The 24,373-nt window shown below is 42.4% G+C and overlaps 2 protein-coding genes across 6 annotated transcripts; both read right to left on the bottom strand.

The window, feature by feature from the left end:
* Positions 1-1,256: 1,256 nt before the first annotated feature.
* On the bottom strand, positions 1,257-14,654 carry disp3 (dispatched RND transporter family member 3). 3 transcript variants are annotated; one of them, XM_086174175.1, is made up of 22 exons: positions 14,526-14,654; positions 14,193-14,292; positions 9,367-10,302; positions 9,068-9,287; positions 8,832-8,968; positions 8,253-8,387; positions 7,994-8,154; positions 7,685-7,824; positions 7,472-7,563; positions 7,196-7,360; positions 6,774-6,935; positions 6,195-6,341; positions 5,974-6,110; positions 5,719-5,888; positions 5,504-5,634; positions 3,793-3,977; positions 3,575-3,701; positions 3,286-3,431; positions 3,036-3,195; positions 2,800-2,913; positions 2,503-2,675; positions 1,257-2,376 (listed from the first exon to the last, which is right to left on the bottom strand). In XM_086174175.1, the coding sequence occupies exons 3-22, from the start codon at positions 10,292-10,294 to the stop codon at positions 2,020-2,022; spliced, it is 3,987 nt and encodes a 1,328-aa protein (XP_086030301.1). In that variant the 5' UTR covers positions 10,295-10,302; positions 14,193-14,292; positions 14,526-14,654; the 3' UTR covers positions 1,257-2,019. The 3 variants fall into 3 exon arrangements, with proteins under 3 accessions (XP_086030301.1, XP_086030299.1, XP_086030300.1); XM_086174173.1 differs by lacking the exon at positions 14,526-14,654 and having other exon boundaries at positions 14,193-14,441; XM_086174174.1 differs by lacking the exon at positions 14,526-14,654 and having other exon boundaries at positions 3,036-3,165; positions 14,193-14,441.
* Positions 14,655-15,589: 935 nt separating this feature from the next.
* On the bottom strand, positions 15,590-24,287 carry LOC147218558 (dynamin-1-like protein). 3 transcript variants are annotated; one of them, XM_086173860.1, is made up of 18 exons: positions 24,150-24,287; positions 23,591-23,714; positions 23,364-23,505; positions 23,067-23,108; positions 22,826-22,872; positions 22,657-22,728; positions 22,450-22,536; positions 22,139-22,301; positions 21,396-21,516; positions 20,946-21,284; positions 20,510-20,630; positions 20,198-20,353; positions 20,018-20,107; positions 19,830-19,928; positions 19,555-19,671; positions 17,893-18,002; positions 17,614-17,773; positions 15,590-17,477 (listed from the first exon to the last, which is right to left on the bottom strand). In XM_086173860.1, exons 2-18 carry the CDS (start codon positions 23,690-23,692, stop codon positions 17,421-17,423), a joined length of 2,025 nt encoding a protein of 674 aa, XP_086029986.1. In that variant the 5' UTR covers positions 23,693-23,714; positions 24,150-24,287; the 3' UTR covers positions 15,590-17,420. The 3 variants fall into 3 exon arrangements, with proteins under 3 accessions (XP_086029986.1, XP_086029987.1, XP_086029988.1); XM_086173861.1 differs by having other exon boundaries at positions 24,153-24,285; XM_086173862.1 differs by lacking the exon at positions 23,067-23,108.
* Positions 24,288-24,373: the final 86 nt, after the last annotated feature.

Below are 24,373 nucleotides of genomic sequence, written 5' to 3'. Positions count from 1 at the left end.
CATAAATAGTGGAAAGGTACTGTATTATTAGGCCTATATCTTGTGTAGTCATCGGTCAATGTTTGAATATACCATAATGCTCACTTCTTTTCTCTCCTTTTGTTTCCCCGTTGTTCTTTTGTTGCAGGCTGAATCTGATACACGTCGATGTCTATTTTCACACGTTTACTGTGTGAAAGCCGGTTTTGTGCTATATTTGGACGGCCCTGGCAGTGTATTGATTTAATTCACAAGATGTAAATTGCCGATGCTTTATTCCTCTGGTAAGTTCAGGGCTGTGAACAGGCCGATGGGCAGCAGGAGGAAAAGTAATTAACTGAGGACGTAAATGGTGTAGTTCGAATTATTTATTATTTATATATGGTGTTTGTCTGACTTAAAAATATTTATTGCAAAATATCCCTTCCCTCCATGGATCCAAGCTCTCACCTAGTTGCTCTATAAATACTTTGTTTTCCCTTTTGAAAAATGCTTCAGGACCAAAGTGCTGCTTTTGTAGAAAAACGTACGAAAAATGAACAAAGGCAAGTCGAGGGCAAGTGAGTGCTGCAAAGTAAATACGAATGGAACAGACTGCAGTTTGCATAACAGTTTGTGTAAAACACTGAATGGCATTTCACGATCGAATTATAGATTCCTATAAGGTTCAAGTAAATTGTTTATTTAGCGCTTTGATGATCGTGTCACTTCGCACTACCGAGCATATACATGAAATGGAGAGGCATCATTAAGTTCATTCAGCATAAATGAATACTTTATCGCAGTAAGCAGTTTTATTCACCACCCAATTAGGAAATCTCTCCTTTTTAATGGATATGAGGGTGTAAGAAAAGTCATAAATATTAATGTGGTAGGACATTTATACAAGGGCCTGCAAGTTTCATATGCATGTCAGCCAAAGACAATTAATTCTCTTTGCGCCTGTTAAAAAAACCTGACGTATTTAAATGTTTCGGTGCTAATGATGAAAATGTATTGTTGAAAAACACCTATGCTCACAAATACATCACTGGCGCTTCACTAGCCACATAGACCTTTCCTGAATATAGTACTCTACCCTTGCAATTTCATTGTGCAGCTTCAGTGTGCTGCAATTTAAGAGTAAATCTGATTCTTTTCGGATGAATAATGACCAATAATGAGCCAAGTGAGTTGCTGTAGCTGTCCAAGAAATGTTGTGACTGTAAGCAAACAATATCACCCACTCAGCAGAGTGGGTACATAATAATGCAAAAGGACTAGTTAGAAGCCAAGGCTCTTTGAGTCTGGTTTATTTTGACATCCAATAACCACGCACACAAACGTTTACCCTTCCCAGGTGTTTCATCAAAGGTCTGTGTCTGTCTTAAAGTGTCAGGACAGGCACACCTCCAATACAAGTGTGTATTGGCAACATTGAAACTACAACTGACAATGAGTGCGTCATCCTGAAACTTTCACATCAAACTTGAAAGTTGCACTCGTACAACTTTTAATCCGGCCACGACAAGACATCCTACAGAAATGGTGCAAAAATCACATTTGATTGAGAAACACAAAGATGATTCACATAACAATCAATAGTATGAGCCACTGACACAAATCTTCATGAGCGCAGGTCACAGAACATTCTGTCACTGCCCACCGCGCAACGACTTGATAGAACCTGTAACCACACCAGTACCTGCCCTCCTTACTCAACTCCTGGGTGGATGAAGAAAATACCTCAACTGAATCATCAACTTTCTACTGTGAGTCACATTTTAATTTGATCTTTTTCCAGTGGGTGAGGTCTTTATTCCAAGCACTTACAAACCACTTACAAACACGTAAAAAATGTACTTTGATAGATGTGGAATCCTCTTAATTATGGTGGTGAGTCTGACATCTTTGTGCTGTAAATTACAAGATCATTTGACTGATCTTCCTTTCCTCCCAGAATGGAAGGAAAACTCAGTTCTTACACCTGGTGCCTATTTGTTCTGGCTTATGGAGGAAATCCTCAGCCTGACATCATTGTGATTTGAATGACAGCTTTGTTTACGTGCTGACCGACCACCAGGCCAATGGTCCCAGGTGACCCCCCACCCAGCACAGAGACGCCCCCAACGCTGAGGCCGCTGTTACGACCAGCGCGGCTTTTAGCACAGCGCTGGGGGAGCGGGAGAAGCTGGCGGGGGCCATGAATGCCAACATAGACACAGTCACCGTCAGGGTGAATAAAATGGAGACGGTGGTATTAATGGCCACTATCTGGCCAAACTTGGCGAAAGGCACAATGACACAAAAAAACAGAGGGACTGTGGAGATCACCGTGGTCACGGCACTAGACACTATGGCAACGCCCACATGGTTCACTGCCTCCATGGTTCGCCTCTGCCTCTCAGCCAGGCGCTCCTGCAAACAAAACACAGATTAATGTGAGTAGCTGGTCTCTTGGTATTTGTGAGCCCTTCAGGTCATTTCTCCACAAAGATGTTTCAGCGCGTGCAAAAAAAGCAAAGGACAAATTAACACATGTACCGAGCTGAGAGCAGGGATGGAGGGCGCGGTATGCCCAGCAAGCATGTACCCCTCCACCAGATGCAGACAGTAATCCACCGAAGACCCCACCAGAATAGACAGAGAAATTGCCTCCACCGCTCCCATTTCCCAGCCAAGCCAATACATGACTGCCACCACCAGACAGATCACTCCTGTGGAGACACTCAGCATTACACTCAGACCTGAGCATTATGTTAAATGTCATTTGTATGGAAAAGATTCCTGGATTCCAGGTCTGTCAATAAAACCTTTTTCTAAAATCTTCTTTATTTTTACCTAGAATAGTTATGAGGACTGGGAGGAGCAGAAAAAGATGAGCCGTAAACACGGACACAGCTGCCACACAGATGGCCAGAGACAACAGCAGACTCCAGAGGGCGCTTTCTACACCTTTAAGACACCAGAGGGTTTATTATGAGTTTTGACAGATGGCTGCCCTCTCTACCCAGTGCTATTTAATTGCTCTTCATATTGCATGAGACTGACACACACACACGCCATCTCTTTCTTACCTATAATTTCCATGAAAATCTGTTTCCAGTGCTCACAGGTCTGAAACCCTCGCTGTAGAGCCGAAGATTGAGGCAGGGCGGCAAGTTGTTGCTGGACGAAAGTCTCCCACTGGAGGAAGTCGGAATATGTCTGAAAGGAGGATTTCCCCTTGTATGTGGTCTTTGCAGAGGAGAGGCTGAGAATTATGGATCTGAGATGTACCGCACTATGTTTTGCTTAAAGGAATAGCTGAGGGAAGAAGCAACTTACAGATTCAAAGGCCATAGAGAGCCAGCGGACCTTTCCTCCATGAATTCCTATGGCTCCGTGAGAGAGCTGCCCGGGGAGCAAGTTGGGTTCGGGGAGAGAGTGACACTCGGGATGGAGAAGCGGCAGAATTGACGAGAGTTTATTACCTAAAGTGAACAGAAGGAAGTCGGGGACACAAACTTGAGATAAAGTAATGAAATTACCACCACAGTTGCCTTTTCTATATCCCCATCTTATCATTTGATGAACAGCTACAATAAACGGTTTCCTATCAAATTGCATTTGTTACCTGAAGGCAGGCATTGTGCCCCTCCTGGTTTCACAAGCTCTTTATTTGAACTAATTGCTTTACATATTTTGCAAAGATGACCCATCTCTTGGAAAATGTCAAAGTCTGGATCCAATATAACGTTGCCCTTCAAAGAGAATTGACAAGATATCACATGAGAGAACATTCTTAGAGCGTCATCTGTGTATTATAACATATCATAAAGGCATGACTCTCACCATATCACCAATAACATGGTTGTCTTTGTGTTCAGTTCGATTTACTCCCAATATCCCAAAAACGACGAAGACCATTGCCCCCGTGTCGACGAGAGGACGCACAGCAGGCTGGCCACACACGCCGCCGCTGCATGGGTTGAATCCCAGTGTCCTTGAAGATTTTCCTTTGTCAGCTGATGAGGGACCTTTATAAATAGCAACAAACACACATCACTCAGTTACAATGGGATTAAATACACTTTGTATTAATATCCTTGCTATAAGCATCAGGTAACGAATGATAAGGTCACAATACAGCCAAAAGCTAAGGTCAGGCATTTTCTGAATACCACATCCTATGAACATTTAAAGAAATCTGTGGGTATCCAATGATTGCAAAGGATATACATGGTTGACATGTGTCTAAAAGCGGACAGGAAAATAAAAAAAATCCACTTCCATGCGGATATTCTACTTTTTCAGATATGGTTGCCTGTTCCTGACAGATTTTTCTTTGTATTAAAAACAACGATTCTCCATCTACCCAATGCCACTGACTCTTGCTTCTCCATCCTCCATCAAAAGCCATCAGTGTTAACCGCTTCTGAATATTTCCATCCTCTTCTACACACAGGTGTCATATTACAGCCTGGCCATTCTTTATTGTTCCATTAAGCTTTCTTTGCTATACAGAGCTCTTTATCTTGAGGAGGCAGACCAGAGGATGCTTGTTGTCAAAGTCAATGCCTCCTATATTTCCATAAGTCCTTAGGTGAGAAAAGGCAGTGCATCTTGGGGCGGGGGGGGGGGGGGGGTGTCTCGTATCTGACACTATTTTGACTGGCGGGGCACATTTTATATTTAATTTTCATGCATGGCCTAAATAGGTATCATGTAAATTGAACAGATTAAAATTTGCAATTTAAATATTTGAATCAACTTTGAAATCATTAATGATCATAAAAAATGTACCAACATTATTTTGAATGGAATCATCCATACAGAATCAAAGAAAATGAATAAATAAGGAGTTTTTGAATTCAATATTGATTGAAAATACTTGTTAAAATAGTCAAAGAAAATTGTTCAACGGGCCGGATAAAAAAGCAAAACGGGACGGATGTGGCCCACAGGCAGTAAAATGCCCAGATCTATGTTTGCTTGTAAGTGTAATAACAGTGTCACATCCTGTATATGCTGACACTTCGCCATGGTCATGTCACACTGCCAGGTACTGGTTCCACATTCTTGGTTCAGTGAGCCTGTGACATTGTCGCTTAATACCAGAGACATTTGAAAGGCATCTTTGTCCTGAACAAATTGCTGGAGCCCCACAGCCCTCTTTTTTTCTGCATGAGCAGGAGAGAGAGGATTGCTACCTCCTGCTTCCCGCTGTTGTCATTGAAAAGCTGGTATTTCCTCACTATCCCAAGTTGTGCATGTTTTTTTAGTTAAACTCTTGACAGTAACAACTGCATGCAGATGCTCTAATAATAGCTTTTTTTTGCATCCTTCTGTATCCTGTAATCTGCTACTGTTCTCCATGAAGCTCTTCATGTGTTTGCTGAATGTGGCATCTACTCTTGCACTATTCTCTCAGTCCCTCTGTGCACCTGGCTCATGGCTTAAAGAACCTAATATAAAGAATTACCAACAAAAAAACTCATATTTGAAAGGACAATCAATCTTACAAGAGGTGACAGGTTGTTACAGATACAGCTTCCTCACTCACTGCTGGGAAAAGGAGTGTAAAAGTTTCCCCGCGTGGGTCCGTCAGGACCAAAGCTAATGCCACAGCCAGGTGGGTTGATACACACTCGACTGGGATGAGGTCTGAGTCTGTGCTGGGCAAAGTACAGCTTCCTGAAAGCAGAAACCGAATTTGAAAAGAAAAGAAAACAACGCAACGGATACACAGACCCGTGCTCTGACTTTGCATATGTTCACCTGCTGTGCTCCTGTGGAGATGATGCTGCGTAAAAAGAAAATTCTGGTGTCCAGCCATGACGGGGGTCACACAAACCGAATGTGATCATCCAGCTGGGGTACGGAGGGTACACATGGGAAACACACACTGTCATTCTTATGGTGTAATTGCTGTAGGGTTGATTATACGCCTATTCAGATAAAACAGGATAAGTACATATCAAGACAATGTGGCACGTTTGTCATAAAAAGTTATCATCTCATCTGCTCCCTAACCTGAAATAACGACACATCATCATGCTCCATGCTGCACAGCTTCCACTGTGAGGGAGTGCTGGCATTAAGGGAAAATCGGTAAACAGGCGCCGAGGATCCCGCATCCAACTTTGATATGTACACAGTAAGCAAAAGACCTAAAAAAAAAAAAAGAAAAGAAATGCAGTGCGTTAATGTCATCATAATCGGAAAAAATTGAGCGCTTAAATATGTCTTGTTACTTGTTTGGTTGGTTCTTGATTTTGGTTTAAATGAAGTCTGAGGAACAGTGGATGCTGCAGCGCTCGGAATCTGTTGATGGGTAGAAAACTTGAAACCTGATGAAGACGTGTGGGTGTATAAAGGATGGGGCTTCTCCATGAATACACCTGCAGGACAATACATGCTGATCAGTGGAGCGGCGAATATTGATATTGACCTTTTTGGAAGTGAAAAAGGATCAAAACGATTAATACATTAGCAAAATGTTTCCAAATATGAGTATGTTTACGATCAGCCGACAACGTGAGCTTTTAATATTTTCAACCCTGAAAAATACTCATTCAGCTTTTAAATAAGCATCTCAATAAAATGGTTGACATGACTCCGTTGTCCTAATGTACAATTCAAGCAAATATTCTCTGAACAATCTAAGACTTTGGGTGAAAACGTAGTCATAAAAAAAGTAATTGCAAATTTTTCATGATCTGCAACTATTTTACGTTGCATACTGCATGCAGATATTGATGTATCTGTGAAGGGCCAGTGAAATCAGCCGACGGGGACACTGGTTTGCACCGATGGGTGTGACTCGGTCTCACCTGAGCACATGGGGCAGGAGATACCTTGACCGCTGAGGTTGCTTCTGAGAGCCAGCAGAGTCTGGAGGTTGGTGTCTGGGCGGAAAAGCAGTGGGGCGTGAGTAGCTGGCCTCAGGAGACAGCAGCACCCAGCAGATAACAGCAGCACCAGGATGAAGACTCCTGGATCAGCACCAAGAGGGTCATGTAAACAAAAAGGAGGGTGTGATGGACAAGATAGACGAGCTGAGGGGCAGATCGGGAGCAAGTAAGAACAACTCAATACTAGTAAGAGTGTAGATGAATTCTCAATAATAACAGCTACCTGCTGTTCCTACCACAGTAAGGACCCACTTAAAACTGAATTTATTCATTCCCTTAGAATAAGTGCGCAGTATCTGAGAACCACTGATCTGGTGTGTAATAACACAATTAGAGCTTACCCAGAACAGCTTTCCTTCTCTCAGTGACTGGCTCTGCCACTAAATGCTTCAGGGCCCACTGGAGGTTAGCGGTCACCACACCCACTTTCTGCTGCCCTGCAGAGTGCAGAGGTGTCTCCACCGACAGGGACAGAATGGCTGCATCACTGTCTGTGTCACAGGAGCCTGGCCCGAGACAAAGATAAGGGTTATGTGGGTGCTGTGTTTTGTAGCCTGGCTTTCCTCCCTCCCTCCCTCCCTCAATCCATTCACTGCTGCAGGAGATAGCAATCTCACCCGGTTCCATCTCCACTGACAGCAGCGCCACATCGTCATCTTCATCTGACAAGGGCCCAGAGTTAGCTGACAGGCCCGAAAACAACTTCCAACTTTAGAGAGGCGGAAGTGGGTCAGGGCGAGAGGCAGTTGAAAGGATTACATCTCAGCCGTGGTGATGCGCAGCATGCACAAATACTGTCAGACAAAAGGCAAGGGAAACAAAAGTCTCACCAGTTCAGCCAGCCATGTTCATGAGGCTCCACGTGCTGAGTCCAGATACACAGGGCGGCTGGCATCAGCACAGAAACCCAGAGCCAACAGCAGCTGACGATGAGCGCCATGAAAAGGCCGAAATCATGCACTGCCGGGATCTAAGCATCGGTTCAAATGAAGCACGGTTAATAGGAGCTTGAAACATTTAAGTAGTGCTTATTGTATGAAATTTGTCTACTGGGGGATGCAATTATTTTCATTCATAGTAGGAGAGTCATGTATAGTCTGTGAGCGGACGTAAATGCAGGATCGCTCCTCTGCGATTACCTGAGAAAAAGTGTTTGCAGCATAAGCGGCCGCAGTGGTGAAGGAGGTGAAGAAAGTTGCTCGACCGGCTGTTTTAATTGTGTAGATGATGCGTTGCTGCGGCTGTAGAAGATGAGAGGCTTGTCTGAAGGTGCTGATGAACACAAATACATCATCTACCCCTGAGACGGAAAAGAAAGAAAACTGATGCTTTATGACTGTTTTGGTTGAAAAATTAAGACATGTTATTTTCTGTGTAATCAAAATGTATTTCTCTTACCTATACCGATAATAACAAAGGCTGCCACTCCATTGAGGATGCCCAGGTACCTCACACCAAAGACAACATGGTACAAGAAAAGAGCCATCAAGCAACTCAGCCCAATGCAAGCCAGCCCGAAGAAAGTCAGAAACACTGCAGAGAGGAGAAACGTCGATCATCAAAATGGTGCGCATACAGTAATTTAGATATTTACTATATTACAATGATGAAAAATATATGAATGCACAGTGATATAACAACACATTATGGTTGCAGCACATCACGTTTCAAAAGTATAACAAAACGTATCATATCATGCGAGAGAACAACCGTTCTGAGAATGATAAATAAATCGCGTGGAAATTTTGATCTCATATATGAAATATATGAATGATCAGTAAACTCAAACCCTTAAAAAATTACTGGAAAAAATTTCTAAAGGTGCACGATTTCAATCAATCAAAATTGAAACCTGTGCAATATCTACACTTACTCTATAGGCCGGTACATTTTTTTTTTTTTTTACAAACACACAAACGCGTGTAAATGTGTCCAATTTTAATATTGAATTGCACAAAAAGTTCATGCTCATCGTACCAGAGAAGGAGGTGAGGACGTAGACCAATACAGTAATACAGGCTCCGCTGATCACTGCCATCATCATGTCATTGTTGAAGGTGTGTCTCACTTCATGATCAAACAGCTCTGTTCCCCCGTAAAGCACTTTCACATGGCTGAGGGAGGCAAGACCAGCAACCATATGCGGGAAATATGAGAATAATCTGAGAGGGCAAAGATGGACGATTAAAGCGCTCTGTATGACCCACCCTCACCTTGTAGATTGCTTGGCCAAGATATCAGCATACTGAACCACAAAGTTTTTAAAGCGAGTCCTTTGCTCATCAGCTCTGTCCTGCAGGGAGTAGTAGGATGGTAGAGGAGCACCGAAGTGGATCTCACTGCGTAAGAGAGAGGAGGAGAGATGCTCAGGGGAAAGACTCTCATCCACGTACCAGTAGAACTGCGGATGGGTGATGGCCAGACTCAGAGAACCTACAAAGTAAATCAAAAGTGTTAGAATACCACACCTCAAGTTGCTCATTTAACAGCAAGTGACTCTCTGTGGGCTCACCTTGAATATCGGCCAGATCCGGGCCCATGCCATCGTAGTAGATTTTTCCTCCCCGCTCACTGGGGTAAAGGTAAGACAAGAGCGAGCTCGGCGGGGAGCAGTAGGAGGGTCCCAGAGGCAGATCCCTCAAGGCCTCCATGGGCTTCCAACAAAACTGATGAAACTGCGGTTGTTGCATCAGCAGACGCTCCACGTGATGAATCGTCTGCAGGCGCTCGGGGGTGAAGATGTTGCGGTCGCCCTCTCCTTGGGCGACAAACACCAGTTCGATCCTCCACAGAGCCTGGCTCTGCAAATAGTAATTGGGCGCTAACCTGCGCCTCCTAATGACCGATCCACCCCGGTCCTTATTCCCTTCGGGGTTCTTCTGCTTCACCGTCCCCCCCTGACCCAAAACAGACATCGTCCTGTTATCCCTCCCTCTAATCTGACCATCTCCTGTGTGGATCGGCTTGATTTGAGGAGTAAGGGACTTCGTGCCGACATCATCTGTCCTGCTGAACCCTCCCTGCCTGTTCAGCCTCTCCAGCAGCAGCTCCTGCAGAACTTCCGACTCGCTGTTATCCAAGTCTCTCCTGCGCCTGTCCCAGGACCCGAACTGAGTTTTGACAGCGACGGTGAGGGCGTCGAAGCGCTCGGCTGAGAAGTGACTGTGAACCTCGAAGGCACTGTAGGAGAGGTCTATATCCAGTGGAGGGCAGTAGAGGAGCATATAGGCAAACAGGGTGCAAGGGAGCAGGACAGCTAGGCCTAGGAGCAATCCACTGGCCCAGGGCTGCGTGTACACCCAGCCCACAGCTTTCCACACACACACATCCCAGGAGAAGCAGCTCTGCCCTGCAGCGAGAGCTCCTCCGTCCTCCTCCTGTTCCTCGTCCTCCCCGTCCCAGCTCGTCCGAAACAGCAGCGGTTCATCCTCCACCTCCATGCCGGCACCTGTCAGAGACAAACAGCATGCGATCACAGCTGACACACACACGTACGCACTCTTATGCAGCACATGAGGAAAAACAGATGTTGAAACTACTAGCGGATTACACGTCTGGCAGGATGAAGGACAAGGTACCTTCCCTCCCGGGTTGTTGTCAGCCAGCAAGGACGCAAGAATTGCACCCGTCTTCACACGGCTGTCAACGAAAGGCCTCCATTAGGAGTCACATGAGTCATGGGGGGTGACCAAGGAAGGAGGCCGATTTTGTTTCTCAAGGGCTTATCACAGAATGCTTGGCGGACTCTCGCTTTGAGATGCTGATCACAAGAGCTTGGAGGTGAAGAGGGTTAAAAGCTATAATCTCATCCCTCTCTCTGTCAACTTGTGTGAAACTTCATCACCTAGGGAGGAGTTTGCCTGTGACTTTTCTACATCTCGGCAGTGACTTTGTCTGCTTGGCAGCAAATTAAATCATCTCACTTGTCTCATTACTGACAAGAGTAAGTGAGGTAATATATAAAGACTTGTGGTAAGAGCTTTTTCATCAGTGATGGGCAACTTTTGACTTATGACGACCGCTTTTTCCTTCAAGATAGCGCAGACAGTTTAAATTCAAGTAGCGGCAAAACCATTGACTACAACAATTGACCTTCTCTTAAGTGAAGTGCTTTGAGGTCTGTCAGGTGGGGCAAGAAAACTTGATTATGAAGATTTAAACTCAGCTCTCAAACTGAAAATCCAATTATGAAAAGGAATATTTTACACACGATACAGTTTAATCAATGAATGCAATAAAAAAAAAATTACCAGAGTCCCAGAGCAAAGAAATTGAATCGGAAGACTCGTGAATTTATGGATATTCCTTTTTTGATCTTACACGTGATTCAGGGTCTATCAAAGTAACATCGAGGACATGTGTGCTCATTTATGCTGCATGAAATCATAAAATGGTAGGCTGACACGTCCTCGTGGATCCATTTCTGGCTCCTCAGATAAAAGTGCAGTTCATAAGTGCCCCTGCACACGGTGGTTTGTCTGTAGATTTTCAATTTCTCATTTAAACTCCTCCTCTGGCAAGCGATGTTTTTTTTTTCCTTATTGCTATAGTTAAATGTTTGATGTTCTCCGCGTTAAATTATGAACATGCAGCTTTTGACGAAAGGCAGCTGCCTTTGCATTAATAGATTAAGTGTCAGTTTCCTCCGGACTCATTAAAAATCTGGTTTTAAAAGGAAGATTTGCAATCTGTCAAATATTCTTAAATCAGTCCTTGTCCAATATTTAACAGCCTTAAGGTCATCAATGTTAAGAATGGACTTTTGATGGTTTTTACATTTTCCCCTGAAAAACCTGAAGTGACATTTTTGCATTCATTACAATATTTTTGCACTTCTAAATGAGTGTCTGGGTGAGATATGCTGATTTCACACCACGAGGTTGACTATATCTTATGACCTAAAAGATAACGTGACGTTATGATGTAGTTTAAGTGTATGCATTAACAGAGGGCAGCGCAAGCAATCTCGAATAAATATTATTCATTACAAATGGTAATAAATAGATACATATACTTCACTTTTTCCCAGAAACAGTCATTTGTTCGAACTGCGAATATCGTGCAACGGTAATGAAAAAGGATATCCGATAGCTTGTTTTCCGAAATATAATGATCTGTCGAGCTTTTGTCTCTGTTCTTTGTTTAAGTGTCCGGTTACATCCTTGAAGTGTAAAAGGAACTCAGGATAATTGTGCTCTTGCAGGAAATGAAATACAGCTACTTATTTTGCTAATTAGATTATTGTAATCCTGTTACATTACATGTCTCCCTCTTCAGGTTTTGTTTATTTGGCTGCTCATCAGTAACGGATGAGATTGGGTGAGCAGACAAGCAAGAAATATGAGGAGGAAAGCAGGAGGGGAGGAAAAAGAATGGGGAGGAGACACACCTTCGAGCCATCAGGTACTCAATGTATCATCTTCTGCATATGAATGTGAAAATATTTAACGTGAGGACTATCCGTTCAGCTCTATTGCACAATCGAATGGATTGATATGCAGCTGGTTTGAGTAAAGTATGGTTTGAGAAACCCAAGTCTGATATGCAGACTTGGACATGCAGGCAGAGCTCGATGCGTCACACTCACTATCGTTTGCTCTGTACTTTCTAAAAGACGGCATGCAGGTACAGTAGTGGAAACACAACTATATGCGTTTGGCCTTGAGGGCACATTGTCTTTGCTCCTCGTGAAAACTGATGCTTCGCTGCATCTAATAGCATCTCCTGTGCAATAATAATAATTATGATTGGTATAGGACTGCAAAGGAGCGCAGAGCCCGGCATGTCTGATGTGTTTACAAGCTGCCAGAATTGTTCAACACAATTTTTCTGCAAAGATTAGGGCTACAGTGTTGACTTAAACACCGCGCAGGTGTCGGCATTTTGAATTTATTGTGATATAAGCCCTCTCCCTTGTGGCTCTATTTATATCCAACAATGTGGATGTTAATGGTGAGACGCTGTTGATTTGTCTATTCTGCAGTTTTTGTGACAAACATAGGGCTCATAAATGGTCGATGTGGGAGGAAATAAATCCAATGAAGCAATATTTACAATATTTATTTGCAGAGTATGATGCATGACTTGTCAAAACATGATGTAAGGAGTTTGGATGCATTTTTTTACAGCTTTCAGACAGGGTAATTTTAGTGTAATGGGTTTTCTCCTACCCTATTTAAAAGTATTTGTTTTTTGTTGGGTTTTTTTTTCTTTTGCTTTTGCTTTTTTCAAGCGAAAGCTTCTCAGGCAGTCGTGCCGTATACACCTGCTTTGTTGGAAATGCTGTAACTGAATTTGAGGCTTATACTTGGGCTGTCAAGATATGCCCTTTTCAAAAAGCCATTACTGAAAACTCCAAAACGACCAGATTTTCCCAAATTTTCGATCTTTCTAAGTCCAGCTTAGTGTCAGCAGTTTCGCCCTCACCATATCTCTGGATTGTATCAGGTAGCTGAGCTTGGAGCTTTGAGTAAACCCTGCAGTTGCAAGCCAGAAACCACCAACTATAATCATCGCTCAATGTCTCTCACGCCTCCCTCTACTTTCAATCCTTTCCTCTCCTGCTCTTTACCTCCTTTCAATCTCGCTGCGCTTTCTCCACGTCTGTCTTGTCCATGAAAGTGAGAGATATATAACCTTCGCAAATGACAGCAAGTAAAACAGCCCCCTCCTCCTCATTTTATCTCCTCTCCATCTCATCCAATATGGATATCACACACTGCACCCTGCTCCCCACACCTTCAGCCTGGTGTAAACTCTGCCAGCATACAACCTCATTTAAAGGTGCATTGATTTCACCACTAGTACCCAATGAATATATTCATTATTCATTATGCATGAGCACTCAGTGGTGTGTTTATAGCAGATGTACCTTTATTCTTTATGCTCCGTTAATTCCAAGTCCACAGTTCAACTCAAACCCCTAAAGATCTATTTTCACCTGACAACAATGTTCATTTTCTTTTGGTTGATGAATCTATGCTTATGAAGTGAAAAGCCTTTGCGCAAGGTGTGTGAAGCATCCCGGGGTTTCAATATCCCTCAGTCTCAGGGATAACGGAAAAAAAAAAAAAGAAATGCGCCCCGGCTGAAGGTAATTTCTCTCTTGCAGAATGATTCTGTAAACAATAAAATCCGTATACATTATCAAAAACTTCAGTTACTGAATTTCTAAGATGCCTTAAGACAAAAAGGATGGCATTTTTTTTTCTGGTTATATATTAAATATTGTTTTGCATTGTCCTTTTCATTGTTATAACAGTTGCATATATTGCACTAAGTTACATGAATAAATGCATTCCCTTCCAAGAACATGCCTGCATCACTGGCAAGTCTTACCTGAGGCTGGTGAGACGACAATCACAGGTGCGTTGTTCAGGCCTTCGGGGTCCAATTGAGATGTGATGAACTTCTGCTCTGCAATCTCATCTGCTCCATGCTCGGGTGTAGAAAAATAAATATTCATTACTTCTTTATTGTCATAGTTAATAACTCATCAAGAGGAGCAGCATCAAGGGAGCCTCCGCAAGAGAATGATAGACATACCACCCCCCATTTCCAAACACACTCTCTCTACGAGATTCCTGTTATCTCATTAGTTAATGTGTTGTTTTTGTCTCCCTTTTCTGCTCCCCAGTCCTTTCTCTCCAGATCCCTCCCCTCCTCTCTTACCAGGTTGTCCAGGCGACAGAGTCGGTGAGAGACATTTCTTCCCAGAAGCCCCTCTCTCTCCCATGGCTTTGTTCAGCCTGTTCTGGTGACCAGCTCACCAGTGCGAGGGAGACGAGGGGGGGATGCTGCACGAAACCCACCGCCGGTGGATGGCAGGAGAGGACTAAAGGAATTTTATAAAGCCATAACAACGTGTCTTCGATGGATCCTCCGCCAGTCAGCTTTCTTAAAATGAAAGGATGCTGTTTGTTAAGCCACTGCAGCCGAGCCCCCTCCCATCCTGTTAGAGTTGGTATGGTCGAGTCTAGTCACAGTTGGTGGGGAGGTGGGGGTTTGCTACAAGAGGGTGATCAGAATGATTGGATACAGTGAGACACAAAGTGCTAGCAATTTAAAATAATAGCTCCAAATCAAGAGTTTATTTGCTTCTGGTTCGTTTTCAAATGCAGAGAATGAGATGAAGCCATTAAATGATATTTCCTTTGTCTTGGATGTATTTCTAAAGCTGTGTGAAAATCAATACTAGTATTCGGAGCGGATGGTTGATTTCATTCTGGTTTGACTTGTCAAAAAAAACTCTCTTCCCCCAATTGTACTATCTCTCAAAGACCCCTCTGCTTTCCCCTCTACATCCTCACTTCTCACCCTTTGTCCCGCTTTTAATGCTTGAGAGCCTCAACATTTAGAAATAAAAATCTGTCAACAAAATGGGAACGGATAAGTCTGTTGTGGACTTTCCACTCTGGTAGCTTACTTGAATAGCAGCTGCGGCTGTGTGAAAGTACGCAGGGTTAAACACAAAAAAGGATATGAGGCCGATGACAGTTTTTGGTGTGTGGGGAAAGAGTGCATGCATCTGTGTGTCCTGGCACCCTACAGGACACAGTCTTTACCCTTTCAGCCAGACTCATCTGATCAGCAGACTTTTTCTGCTGGAATCAATTAGGCAGAGAAGAGAGAGACTACTTGTGTCTATTTGCTGCAGCAACATGAGAGACAAACAAACACATCTGATGAAACCTGATCAATTGTCAACACAGTGGGATGTCAATAAAACCCACATCTCTGTACAATAAGGATTTAATACGTCCCACCCAATTCATTGGTAAACATGTGACACACAAATTGGCAGGGCAAGAACTGAGGCAATTGATACATAAAAATATGCACTTAAATGATACAAAATATACATACTTCATCATCATTCATTCATGCATGCATACTAACATTCAAACAAGACACACATGCAAGCTCGCTTTCAGAGACCGACAACTTGCTTTTTTTCGCTCCCTGATCACGCAGAAGCTGTAAAGAGTTGTTTTTTGGTGGTCCTGATAAGGCGAGTCCTCCTGAAAGAGCCCGGATTTTTTAAGAAACATGTAGTTTTTACAAGCACAAGGCAGGATGGGAACTATTTGAATAGGGATATTCAGACAAAATTTCAAATCCAATACATCACTGCTAAGGGGTGGAAACTCACCTGTCACTTAAACTAGTCAAAAATAATGGGTGGTGAACCAGCATAATAGCTGTCATTCATTTCCACCTTCTTAATGCAATTTCATGGTTATCTTGCTTCATTCAGTCTTCGGTCATCAAGTTTTGTTCTTTTTAGCTACTGATTTTTCAATCATTTCATGGAACTTGAACTTTTAAGCTTTTATCAGAACATTTTCATCCATTATCTGGTTATTTCCACATAACTTATCAATTTTTGGCTTTCTTATGTGATTCTGAACATTAACTTGCAGGGGTGAAACTTGACTGCCGCTGTTCATGGCCGGGGTGTTGAATGAAATTCGGAAATTATTACTTTTGGGTTGATATCTAAAAAACCCAACCCTTAAAACTATGATTGGATTCTCACTATATCAGCCAGTCCAGTTCGACTATGATAACAGGCTCACAGTCACAAAAGCACCTTGGGGTGGAAACAGTCTGAACAATACATCAACAGATGGAAAAAGAATCACTTTACACATTACATGTTACAGAAGTTGAAAATATTGATTTGAATTGGCTTTAGCAAACTAAGGTTTTAAATGAATATTAGCACGTTACAAGTTATAGAAAAGATAAAACTTGCAAACTGACTTTTCTATTGGAGGAGGTCATTAATTGGCAGCTTAACACGATATATTATCATTGAAATTGACCTTAGTTAAAAAGCAGAGGAAAAGAAAGGACATTTTTCACAAAAATGGCAAACCCTTATCTCCACAAACAACTTCCATACATTAAAGTTACAATGATTCATTTCAATGAAGAAACTGTTACGGTCAACATTGAATAGTAATCTCATCTGTTACAGAGGGATGTTTGGATATCTAAATTGAAACTGCTAAACTTATAAGTTTGATGATGAGACTTGGATTTCAACTATTTTCTTGCACCAACACTGGAATTGATACACAGTACTTTCTTAATGGCTCAGAGAAGCTGTTTTTGTAATCTGGGTTTGTAGGAACAGGTTATGTCTATTTCACAAACAATTTCTTTTTGGATTTCTGAAAAAAAATAAATAAATCAAATAAATAAATAAATAAATAATTTCCACATGTATTTCACACACAGATTTCAGACTTAACTAACACTTTGTGATGGTATAGCATAAAAAGCTTTTGTTCACATTTACAACAATACTTTTGAGCCTGAGTGTTTGCCGTCTGAATGTCTGTATCAAACCAACATTCACAGTGAAAAACAAAAGCCCGATAGTAGTTAGGGCAACAGTGGAAAGACAAGTATATTTAAATGTACTATTTTCCTATTTTCATTGGTCCTTGGAAACTGGAGTCGCAATGTTTGAAAACACACGCTCTCTATGTTGTAAACTCACATAAATTCTCATACTCTCTAATGTGTTGTCTAGCAAGGGGGGTTTGTCTCCTCTGGCTACCACAGATTGGTCTCGCGGATCTCGGAGATGATGTTGTTGGCTTTCTTCAGAGCCTGAGAGAGCGAGAGAGAGAGAGACCAAGAGAAGAATAAAGCTCCATAAAAAGAATAAATATATATAAAGGAAAATGTGGTCGCTGTTCTCAATACCTAGAACAACATCGTTTGAACAACAAAGTGCCAATTTTACCTCGAGCATTTGGGCAACCTCTGTCCGCTGCTGAGCGGTTTCCTGTGACTCAATGAGCAGCTCCCGCAGCAGTGGCTGTTTGTAAAGTTGACCCACCAGCTCACTCTGAAGATGCTCTTTCACAAAGTTCACCAGGAAGTGCATTACTGTCTTGGGCACACTGTTGACACATAGCCCAAGACTGTTAGAAAGCCCGCATCAACAACTACGCCTGACAATTAAAACAAAAATGGAAATGAAGATGGAAATTGACCCATGGTGCTCATGCTGCATTCTGACCTGTCTTGGATGCTTTTGCGGACAATGAGAAAGTAGCACTTGATGAGACGTTGGATGACCTCACAGTCCCTCTGTTCCTTCGCAGTTAATTTGCGCGATACTGGTACTGCCTGGCAGAGAAGGGCAAAATTACAAATGTGATTGTCTGTGATTAATTGAAAAGTACTTTGTTGCGGCTCTTCATATCTCTCCAGCCCTTCCTCATTAACTACCTCGGCACCATTGGCAAGATAATCTGTCATTCAAAATTCGACTTATTAATTGTTAGGACAGTGTTATCTCAGTGATCTGTGACAACTCTATCATCAGGAGCAATAAAGAAGCTCAAGCAATGCTGCTCAGCCAGACCAAAGTCTTGCTTGGAAGCATTTAGAAGTATTTAATGAACGTTGAATGTGAGGAAGAAGGGGGAAGAGAGACCACAATGCCTTGTGGCTCAGATGTTCCCTCGGGCCGTGGAGGCCAGACAAGCGCCGCAGGATTAAAACAACGAAGGCCAGCAACTTTGACACGGATGATGGGCGCACACTAGGAGAGCATGCCAGAAGACGAGACTGGAGACATAAACATAGACAAAAGCAATAGGGTTCCCAGCGGATGCTGGGGGTGTTTGGCACAATGATTATTATAGAGGGACACACTCTGATTTATGGGAGTGCATTAATCCGGATTATATATCAGAAATGGGACCAAGTAATATCACTTTCATAACCTGTTCCTCCATTCCACTTTATGAGCGATACTAAATTATATGATAAGAAAACACCAATCTGTGTGTGTGTAGCTTAGCAGCCACATGCTGCACACTGTGTGTGTGTGTTTGCAGAACAGATATATTTCTGGAGTCAATGAGAGGAATGGGTTTTATCTGGCAAACTCTCAAAGGTCATGATGAATTAGTGAGCACGAGTTCAAGGGCTGATTATTACATTAGAGCAAAGGTTTAAGTTGAAAGCTGGAAAAAATGAAAAAGTGAAGCGAACAAAACACATATGAAGTAAGAACTGAGCAAATGAATGCAAATAAAAGCTGGATTCTTGTTATTCATTTATGAGCAGATTGCTTTCTGCCTCTTGACTTGCTAGCTTCAACTTGTTTGGTCAACTTTGGCTATGAACCAAAGCTATCACACTTCTACAAAAACCCAAAAAACTTTCCCAGGCCTTCATCCGTATTTACAATCTATTGATTTGTGGTGATCAGTGACTCTCTCAAAATACAACACTATTGGAATTCCTCATGAGCCAGTTTTAAACAGTCAGGGCTGTTTTCCAATAGCAATGTGATGAGCTCCAAATATAGTGAAAGAAAAAAAAAAGACAAGTTGTGTAGGCAGATCCAAAAGGGCTCCAACATTTGCACTGGCAACTATTTCTTCATAAGCAGTTTCCAAGAGACGGTTTAAAATTTACGTTATGGTGACCATGCCAGTTAACGTCAATGCCAGGTTAAAGGTGAAGATTTTTTTGAATACCGAGATGAAGCAGGAGCTAAAATTATCATTACTTAAGGCAACATATCTTAAAGCAAGGTTTACACCTCTAACACTGATCATTGGGGGCAACTTCACTGTCTAAGCCGGACAAAAAAAGAGGCCACTGGCCAAGCAGTTGTATCTTAGCAGTGGAGAATGAGAATGCAATGGTTAATCCTTCCACTTACTGTGTCAAGAAGATTAATGGCATGGCCTTTGCTGGGGCTTCCAAAGCCCACAGCAGGAGTTTTCTCGTCACCAACCTTCTCGTTCTTCCAGCGCTTCCCTCCATCTAGGGCCTCTGCCTGTCAGCCAGTGGGTCAAAGTCATTTTGATTGATTCCAGAAAACTCATACAGACTTTAAACTACGGTTTAAGGCTGTCAAAGAGCAATATCTGCTATTAACCCATGTGGAACAAATGGTGAGTGAACCTGTATGAACTGGCACTTAGTGAGATCTACCTGCTGACTGTTGACAGATGCTGACACCTGCGATGCATCAGTGAAGTCTGGATGCTTTGTGTTGATGTATGCTAGTTCTATTGCTACGAGATTGTGTACCTGAAAAAGAGAAACCTGTGAGATAAGCACATCTCAGAAAAATCGATAATTTCTTAGTGTTGGATAATTATCATTTCTTCAACGTTCACCATTTCATTGGTAATCGGCAGGCGCTTCCTCAGTAATCCAGTCACTACCTCCACGATAGAATCGTGCAGTTTGGGAAACCGCAGAAGCTCCTGGCAAACACCAAAGACAAGTCATTACAATGACGTTGGCTAAATTGATTTCTCAGTTTTAGGAAATAAAAGAGAGGTGCTGTATCCTGCCTGTGTGCTGAAGGAGGAACAGTGCTGAATGATCCTTTGCAGTTCTTCATGGACAAGCTCGACACAGCGCAGGCCCGGCTCCTCGAGCCGCTTAATTTGCCGCTTCACCAGCAGCTCAAAGGACACCTCAGGGACAAAAAGTGCTGGCCTTGGGCCCTGGAGGGCAAATCACACACACGCATGCACACACGCACACACACACACACACACACACACACACACACAGCTATTAAGCAAATGCTCCTCTACATGATAAACCTCGTCAAGAATTTGAATGAAGCAAATTATAGGTCGAAGTCAAGAGAAACCTACCGTAGCGTTCCGGATGGCAGTGAGAATATCGAGCTCAGTGAGTCCCCCGAGAGGGTCAATGGACTGCAAAGTGCGACCAAATGTCTCATGGAAAATGTAACAGATCCGAGCACCCCCACAGCTGCAGAAGAGATAAATTCAGTTGTGACACCAGGTGTGTCAGCACTCTTTTAATCTAAAATTACAATTCAATAAAGCAATAAACATAAATATCTGAACCAGACATATTGTAACAACATAATCACCTTGTGAAAAGAGAGCTAAGATAAGGTGCTAACAGATGCTGATTACCTTCCAAGTAACACATTATTTCCAAAATTTAATCCATACCAGATTGAGTGTACGCCAGTGTAAATAAATGCTGACATCAACACTGCACATAGTAACAACTCTAAATGTGGTGAATGTTCCTCATCTGTGAGAAGAGCAGACTCACAGTTCGGAAGTTTGAATGTGCCTGGCTGTTCCCTCGATCGTGTTGCAATAATCGCTGGCAAATTTGGTGACAATCTGCAACAGGGTGGCGCTGTGGTCCTCTACTGGCTGGCCATAGCTGTTGAGGCGCGCCTGGTACTGAGCACTGAGCACTGTCACTCTGGTTTTCAAGTCTGGCAGGCAGTCCCGGATATGGTGCATGAGTAGCCTGCTGAGAGTTTTGGCCAAGTAGCGGGAACCAGCACGGGAGGCAAGCGAGGGGTAGTGACGCTGCAGGAACAATTGCTCGTCCTTCATTGAGTCCTCCAGGCTTTTCTGCGTATTGATGTCATGCTGGCTCCTTGGAGGATCAGATATTAGGGAGAGTGTAGAGTCAGATATACAGTTGAGAACAAAAGTCTCATACGCTTAGACATAATAACCTCTAAGTCAGTTCACTATTACTGCAAACCTGTTAACCACCCCAATAATCCCAAGCCTGATGGGAATGACTCGACCCAGAAGGACCTCGAGAGCATCAGTCCCTGCATCCATCAAATCCAGTTTGCTGACCACCAGCAATGTTCGTCGGCCTGATGGACACATATAGTGAGCAGATGACGTGAACAGTGGAAATACACATTATTTATCTTTTCCTACTTTAAAAGGGCCTAAATATTAGAAAAGCGCACAATGAAATGTAAAAAAAATGATAGAACACAGGTCTCTGCATAAACCAGATTTTATACCAGAAAGAGCTAATAAAGAGTAATTAATCAATTTTGCACATTGGGCTTGCCTAAACTGCTACTGTCTCGCATATGTCATGCCAATTCTTTTTCTTTGTACTGCTTGAGCTTTTTGAATGAATTTAATGAGTACAGACAATAGTATCAATGTCTGTGTGACAAAGAAATCCTCTATGTTATCTAAAAATTGACCTGAGTGATTCTGTAAAATAGCATATATTGAGGTCATGTTTATGACAGTGTTATGAAGTTTCTGTAAAAGTAGCTATTATCAATGCGCTTCAAAGTGTGGCATGAAAGCAAGAACAACTCTATACAGAGAAAAATGCCAGCATTTTGTTGGCATTATAAAGACCCGTGGGTGTAATTGCCCAAAATAACTCATGCTCTACCTTCAAATTATTATGAGAATGCAGATGAAAAAGGTGCAATCTGGACAGAAGTGACTCTGTGCAAAATGTCTTACCATCTGGATCAACCTCACGAGCCAATTTCAGAGCATCAGAGGTGGCCAAATCGGAGTTGGCAGGGGAAACCGCGAGGATAAGTGAGTTTGGATTGGAGATGAAAGACAAGATCATCTCCTGCACTTGAGACTCAATATCCTCAGGTTGATCCCCAACAGGAACCTGGAGATACATTGAACAACCAACATTTTAAGTTCAAAGAACCTGTGGTAATGATGACATTAGCCCGTAAAATGAACATTCATCACAGCATAATCCGGTTATGTTTTTATATTTTATAAGCCAATAAAACTTATGTGATTCAGATTACCTTGGTGATGCCAGGTAAATCAACCAGGGTGAGATTAAGGACTTTCGGGGAGAAAATCTTCAAATATATGGGATCAGGACTGATTCCCTGAGGGGAGAAGCAAAAAAGGAAAGTGGGCACACACACGCACACAAACAAACAAATAATGAATGCAGTCAGAGAAAAAATTTCAAGAGAACGGATCATTAACAGAGACTCTTGTCTCACCTTGTTATCACCTGAACAGCGTTCAGTCTCTGCTTCAATTTCCTTTCGGATTTCCACAAAATCTGTGAAAGTCTTTAAAAAGTTGAGGCAATCAGAATGTCATAAGAGTTGCCTAATACATGTGAATTGCTACAATGCCAATATTATGAATCCCTCAGGAAAACAATACCTGGTTCTTACAATGCAGGAAAGTTCCCCACTCCTCAGCATTGATACCTGAACAAGTACATAAGGATGATTTATCAAACAGGAGTATGTCAGAATCTAGATCTAAAAATGATCTTGTGATTTTGAAAGACTCCTGATACAGATTGGACACAACTGAAATGAAGCGATGAAACTATCCACAAGAAACTAATGACGAAAGTGGGAAAATAACACTAAATCATGCAGATTAAACATGAAGAGACCTGGGTAGCTGTTGCATGGGATATTTTGCTGAACCCCATTTCCTGGTAAAGTGCAGAGGAAAAAAAGGAGGAATAACTACATGTTAACAAAGACCAAGGCTCTAGTTAGAACAGAGTAAATACACTAGACAAAGTCCCAATCGCACTACTGCAAGAATGCTCCGCACCCAGACACATATACAAACCTTGACTGGCATGTTATCATAAAACCATATAAATATCTCAACTGCTTGTTTAAAATCATACTTTTACTTGTTTCTTTTTCCAATATGGATAATGAATGAATAATTTGTGTACCATTCTCATTCTTCAACCTCTCCTGCAAAGGGGCAACATTAACCAGCTGCAAAACCAAAGGTCTTCTTGTGACAATCCCAGATCCCCTGGGCAGAAAATCCCGTCCAACCAGGCTCTCCAACACAGAGCTCTTTCCACTGCTCTGTTAAAGCGGGCAGATATGCTTTCATCAACAAAGCATTTTGTACAAAAAGACAATATTTATTTTGATTGCATTTCAGACTCACCTGAGAGCCAACCACAACTATCTGGGGCAGCTGTATGATCTCTGAGCCCACAGTGAGAAAAACCTCCTGTAGCCGGTTGATGGTGGGAATCAGGGTCTCCATCTTTCCACCAGATATTTGCTCACTTTGAACAGACAGATATTTACATACAGACAGCATGACTAAAATCTATAAAATATTTTTGTTGCTTTGCAAGAGAAATAATGATTATCATAATAATATCAGTTCTTCAGTGAAGTATCAGTAATATCAGTGAAGAGTGGTCCTGATGAGAGGGGTGTTGACTGTTAACGCTTGTGAGGGAAACTGGACAATTGACACTTCTGAATGTGAGCAGATCATGACACAAAGACATATCTTAAATCGGAACATTGCAATTGGTGTTGATCTTGCCGACTGACCAGGCAGTATAAACTGTTATGCCAATGAAAAAAATATATCAGGCAATTCTAGCCGGTTACGGTTACGACTAAGCTCTGAAGGCAGGAAGTGGGATATGGTCTAGCTTCGTGCTAAAGCTAACCAACCCATAAAAGCGGAGGGTTCTTTCTAAACTTACCACCTTTCAAAGAATGGATTCCTTCTTAGTCATCGTGTTTGACGGCCATAGTTTACAGAAAAATACGCTGTTTATCAGTGTGACAGTATTTTAACCAAAACGGAGTTCTACAATTAGCATCGAAACCGTGTATTTCCATCGGGGGCGGACCTCGCTTTACGCTGCTTCAACACGATTGGTCAGAAATTATGATTCACAACAGTTCCTCAAAGTTGATTGGTTAA

The sequence above is a fragment of the Fistularia commersonii genome, chromosome 26 (assembly GCF_037954325.1).
Source record: "Fistularia commersonii isolate RoL2024-O1a breed Wild chromosome 26, RoL_Fcom_v1.0, whole genome shotgun sequence".
NCBI classification, from domain to species: Eukaryota; Metazoa; Chordata; class Actinopteri; order Syngnathiformes; family Fistulariidae; genus Fistularia; species Fistularia commersonii.
This window is presented reverse-complemented; position numbering and strand designations above follow the sequence as displayed.

Bases quoted from the DNA above. Each gene is read 5' to 3' on its own strand.
- disp3 (XM_086174173.1), bottom strand. From the start codon at position 14,319: ATGAATATTTATTTTTCTACACCCGAGCATGGAGCAGATGAGATTGCA. The intron at 7,825-7,993 runs GTAATCGCAGAG...ACCGATGCTTAG, and splicing joins CTGCAAACACTTTTTCTCAG to ATCCCGGCAGTGCATGATTT. The intron at 3,196-3,285 runs GTAAGTTGCTTC...TCCTCTGCAAAG, and splicing joins TCTCTATGGCCTTTGAATCT to ACCACATACAAGGGGAAATC.
- LOC147218558 (XM_086173860.1), bottom strand. From the start codon at position 23,692: ATGGAGACCCTGATTCCCACCATCAACCGGCTACAGGAGGTTTTTCTC. The intron at 22,873-23,066 runs GTCTCTTCATGT...GTACTTGTTCAG, and splicing joins CCCATGCAACAGCTACCCAG to GTATCAATGCTGAGGAGTGG. The intron at 22,302-22,449 runs GTAATCTGAATC...ATGTATCTCCAG, and splicing joins ATTTACCTGGCATCACCAAG to GTTCCTGTTGGGGATCAACC.